The 5,196-nt window shown below is 35.8% G+C and overlaps 1 protein-coding gene across 3 annotated transcripts; it reads left to right on the top strand.

Moving 5' to 3' along the window:
- The first annotated feature begins 696 nt into the window (after positions 1-696).
- Positions 697-4,958, top strand: LOC137811038 (uncharacterized). Of its 3 annotated transcripts, none has more exons than XM_068612600.2 (4): positions 697-1,332; positions 2,380-3,165; positions 4,353-4,400; positions 4,475-4,958. In XM_068612600.2, the coding sequence occupies exons 1-4, from the start codon at positions 1,150-1,152 to the stop codon at positions 4,784-4,786; spliced, it is 1,329 nt and encodes a 442-aa protein (XP_068468701.1). In that variant the 5' UTR covers positions 697-1,149; the 3' UTR covers positions 4,787-4,958. The 3 variants fall into 3 exon arrangements, with proteins under 3 accessions (XP_068468701.1, XP_090154541.1, XP_090154542.1); XM_090298415.1 differs by having other exon boundaries at positions 798-1,706; XM_090298416.1 differs by having other exon boundaries at positions 876-2,155.
- The last annotated feature ends 238 nt before the right edge of the window (positions 4,959-5,196 follow it).

Raw genomic sequence — 5,196 nt, 5'->3', positions numbered from 1 at the left:
TAATTTTCCACTTGTTTTTTTTTTAATTATACCAACCCAAAACGAAATCAGATTCTAATTTATTCCTCTACAGTTTACAGTCATATTAATTGGCAACTTCATAGGTATATGAAATCTTAAAAGGGAAAAAGAATGACTGATTAAGTTTAAGAACTTACCATGATCCTCAGTAAATTAATTCAGCTACAAAGAAGACAACATTAAAATGGAAAAAAGCTAATGAAACACTTTGAATGGAGTAGCAATTTGTTTGAGACTGTGATGCCAAGTGCATTGTGATCATCCTCAATGATATGTAAGAGATGCTTTATGTAGTAGCTTATTGGTATAAATGCTGCACTTTAGTGTATAGGTATTAAATGAAAGTTTGAAAGATGTTTTTGTAAGAATTCATAAATGAGAAGAATAATAAGCACAATATATAGTTCCTGGGTGAGTAGTATTAGAAAAAGTAAGAAAATTCATGAATATTTAGTTCAAGACTATTGATGGCACATTAGAGTAACAAGTCAAATCAAATCTACAAAAAATAAAACCAAATAAATAAACCAAGACTTTTAAGATTTACTAGTAATTAAGTGATGAAATTATTGGTGGTAGTAGTAGTAATTAGCTAGGTGCATTACCTAGGAATCCTAAAAAATAGAAGAAACAAACAAACCATAAAGACATACATTAAAAAAAAAGGTGGATGATGTTGGAAATGACAGAAACCCACAAAGGTGTTTGGGAGTATGATTGCTCCACCTCACTTGGAAACAGACAGTTGAAATTATGGAATCCCGAAAATAGTCAATGGCAGAGGTAAACAAAGGATGGGAAACGAAGGGCATAGAGGGAATGATAAAGAGGATGGGGTATGAAATTGAAGGAGTAGGAAAAATGGAAGACCCACACATCACATGAAGAAAGAAAGAGAAAAAAGTGGAGGAATAAGGAATAGGAATTGCATCCTCCTAAACAAAAGCCTCACACACCGCAAATAAAATAACGCTTCATCCTCCTAAACAGAGACTTCGCGTCCAAGCAATTTCCGAGTTAAAGAAGATATATCAAAAGGGAAAGCAGAGAGAGTCACTGGAGGATTTTGAAACCAGAATCAGATTTTTAACTTTTTTTTTTGTGTGAATCTGAATAGATCAGAAGGTGATGTCGTGTTCGTCGTCGTCGGGGTCGGAGGAAGACGATGAGGGATTCGACTCTTACCGGAAAGGAGGTTACCATGCCGTCAGAGTCGCCGATCAGTTTGGCGGCGGCAGGTACATAGCTCAGAGGAAATTGGGTTGGGGTCAGTTCTCCACCGTCTGGCTTGCTTACGATACTAAAACTTCTGTATGTTTCTTACCCATCTCTTTTTTTCCTCCTTGTTTTCTTCAAAAAGGCGTCGTTTTGAGACCACCCTTTTTGGGTTTGGATTCTGGGCTGTGATGGGTTTGAAAATTTTCCTTGTGTTTCGTTGGTTGGAAATTTGCGTCCTTTGAATGTTCTGGAGGTTCCGGGATCTTCGGTTCTTGTTTGAGAACCTTTATGTCGTTTTGTGTCTGAGATTATTTGGCTTCTTGATGTTGATTGCTTGCCACTATGGAAATACGAATCTATGATTCCTTCTTTTGTTCAACGTGTGTCATCAAAAGGAATCTATGCAGGTTGGTGTAACGGGAAACGGTGAATGGTCCTCACAGAATGTGACCACCCAGTTTACACGGGTAATAGATTTGTCTGTATATAGAGGGGCAATAAATGTGCCTCTACTGCTTCTGTTTGAACGACTTGATTCTGATTTGGTGACGATTTTGTGTATTAGGCACATTGGTAACCGTGACACTATTATTTCACTTTTAATCTAATGCATATATATTTAATTTTGTTGAAAGGGTAAAGTGAGCTGTATATGGAATGGTAGTTACTGTGGTTCTGAAGTTAAATTCTGATTCAGCAGAGGAGAAGGTTAAGACTAATGAATGATGAAAGTCTTTTATGTATATAACTGCCATCTATTGGATCCAACACTTCTGCTACCATAAATCGCATAGCTTGTAGTTGTAGGTTCTTGCTAGTGCTTGAATTTAGAAAGCAGGAAATGGGGTAAATCATGAGAAGAAAATAAGATTTAAGTTGTACAGCATATGCACAATGACACTCTTCGTTGATACAGGTGGGCTGGTGAACCATGTCCAACTTCATCCTTTGTTAATGTATTTGTGTTTTAATTCAGAAACCTTCTATGAAGGTTAAACATGTATGTATGGTTGTGTATTTGTTCTCAGAGTCTACCTTTACCCCCAACCAATATAATTTCTTGTTACTTTTGTGCACCAGCTTTCACTCTTTTTTTTTTTTTTTTTCATTTTTATCTAATTTTAAGATTGTGATTTTCAGTCATTTGTTGCTCTCAAGATCCAGAAAAGTGCGGCCCAGTTTGTTCAGGCTGCCCTTCATGAGATTGATTTTCTTTCATCCATTGCTGACCATGACCCATCAAATTCAAAATTTGTAATTCAATTGATTGACAACTTTAAGCACACTGGTCCAAATGGGCAGCATCTTTGCATGGTCCTTGAGTTTCTTGGTGATAGCTTGCTTCGTTTGATCAAATATAACCGTTACAAAGGTCTTCCATTGAATAAAGTTAGAGAGATTTGCAAATGCATTTTAATTGGTTTGGACTACTTGCATACTGATCTTGGTATAATCCACTCTGATCTAAAACCTGAAAACATTCTTCTGTGTTCAACCATTGATCCTGCCAAAGACCCTTTAAGATCTGGTCTCTCCCCAATTCTAGAGCGGCCTGAGGGAAACCCAAATGGTGGTGTATCAAGTCTTATTGAGAAAAGGTTGAAAAGGAGAGCAAGGTCGGCAGTTGCTAAGATATCCGGAAGAAGAGGGTCAATGGGAGGAAGTGGAGATATTGCAAAGAATGATAGAAATATTAATGGGATTGATGTGAGATGCAAGATAGTAGATTTTGGAAGTGCGTGTTGGGCTGATAAGCAGTTTGCAGAAGAAATACAAACAAGACAGTACAGAGCACCTGAAGTTATACTGACATCTGGATATTCCTTCTCCGTTGACATGTGGTCTTTTGCTTGCATTGCTTTTGAACTAGCCACTGGAGATATGTTGTTTACACCAAAGGGTGGACAAGGTTTTAGTGAGGATGAGGTATGATGATTTCATTAATGCTATAATAGTTAATTACGTTTTTAATCTTCTGCATTTATAATTTATTATAAAAGATCTTGCATAAACTGTTTAGCTTAGATTTCTTTGGCATAACTTATAGACAAAAGCATGTATTCATAATTAAATAATTTGATTAATTAGTTTGAGAGGAGATTTCGGTGTGGAGTTGGTGCTGAAACTCAGTCCTGATTATTGGCTTTGGCAACATGCAATTTATGATACACTTTGGTGCATCTGGTTGGATCATAAATCAATATTTTTTAGAAGGAGGTTCCTTTGGCTTCAATTTGGTGTAAAGCATGTGATCTTTTTGAAAGCGGCAAGACTATCAGAAACGATTTGGAAAAAATGGTTGAATCATGCTATCTTTTGTCTCCAATACTTACAATTACACTTATATTGCTTTTATTGTGGGATATGTGAAAGATTACTAGATACATAAGAATATAATTCATTGAATCACCTTGGTAAACCAGTAAGCCAGATGTCAGTTTGACAAATTTTCTATACTAATTTACTAAAACACTTTTTGCATCGGTCATGATAAAATAGTTTCGATAGTAATTGTATAATTACTGTCTCAAAGTGCCAAGATTATTTTATAATATCTCTTCTGTTGCCACATGAGTGATCTTATGTAACTACTTATCCGAAAGTATTTATGTTTTTATCTATTTATGATCCTTTTACAGGCTACAGCCCTGTTGTGAATGGAACTATTTTTTTTTTCTGGTTCTGAATTGTTTCTGGTTATGTTTTCATTTCTGAAAATGAGTTTTTATAATCATAGGATGAAATTGAAAGTTTCACGCTTGTGATCTGTGATCAACAACTCTTGAAATAGCTACAGTAAGAAATATATCAAATTGTAGTTTCTGACGCTGAAGCTTTTAATCTTGGCTGATATTGTTGCAAAGAAAAGGGTCAATATTAGGTTTTTGCATCATGAGTTCTTGCTATTGACATAAAATTATACTTGCAATAGCTGGAATCAGAACTATTCTTTGACTTGTTCGGCAAAAAAAAAAACGAAGGAAAAAATCACCATGGCCATTAGTGTAATAGGTCACATGTGTTGTGATTGCCTACACTTGTTGAACACAACAAGTCTCTACCCTAAAGAATTTTTTAGCAGAATAATAAACTCTGCGTTGTGTTGATTTTAGGATCACCTTGCCCTGATGATGGAACTCCTTGGAAAGATGCCCCGGAAGGTGAGTACATAACAATTTGTTCATATAATTTCTTGAAGGGCTATTCTGCCAGATCTAATGCTTGTGAGTTGCAGATTGCTATTGGTGGAGGTCAATCCAAGGATTTCTTTGACAGGCATGGGGATCTAAAAAGGATTCGAAGGCTAAAATTTTGTCCACTAGACAAATTGCTGACTGATAGATATAAATTTTCAGTTAAAGATGCTCAAGAGTTTTCAGAATTTCTTCAACCACTCTTTGATTTTGCACCGGAGAAGCGACCAACTGCCCGAAAGTGCCTGGAACATCCATGGCTGAACTGCATGGAGTCCCCTCCAAATGAAACTGCTAAGGAAAAAGTTGATGATGTTGGGATGAGCAACCTCGAAATCAGGGTGGGAAAGTGAAGGGGTGAAATGTGGTTTGACACAGTCAAAGTCAGTCACATCTTTAAGCCCCTCCTTCCACATGAACTATTGATTGTGATATTATTATTTTTTGTTAAACTTCAATAAGATTCTTTCTATTGGATTCTTAACTACAAAGATGTAAATCAGTAAAGAATTTTGTTCCTCCACAGATATCTGACACCAGAATTTGCGTGTATACTGTTCATATGTTGTAAGTCATGACATCACATGACTTTCATTCAAGTCTTAATTTTTCCTTTAATCAGAATTTCGAGTTCAACTTTCTGTGGTTAGAGAAAATTAGATTTTCTAATTAGGATTAGAAATGGTAAAAATTTCACACTAATAAAAAGGCTTAACCTTTTATCGTTTTTTTGGACTGTTCTAGCTTTTGCTTAAGGCAATTT

This window comes from Phaseolus vulgaris, chromosome 2 (genome assembly GCF_051622355.1).
Source record: "Phaseolus vulgaris cultivar YP4 chromosome 2, ASM5162235v1, whole genome shotgun sequence".
NCBI lineage: Eukaryota > Viridiplantae > Streptophyta > Magnoliopsida > Fabales > Fabaceae > Phaseolus > Phaseolus vulgaris.
The sequence above is the reverse complement of the archived record's forward strand: the minus strand, read 5'-3'. Positions and strand labels throughout refer to the sequence as shown.

Coding starts and splice junctions, on each gene's coding strand:
- LOC137811038 (XM_068612600.2), top strand. CDS start 1,150: ATGTCGTGTTCGTCGTCGTCGGGGTCGGAGGAAGACGATGAGGGATTC. Junction 1,333..2,379: donor CTTACGATACTAAAACTTCT/GTATGTTTCTTA, acceptor TGTGATTTTCAG/TCATTTGTTGCTCTCAAGAT. Junction 3,166..4,352: donor AAGGTTTTAGTGAGGATGAG/GTATGATGATTT, acceptor TGTTGATTTTAG/GATCACCTTGCCCTGATGAT.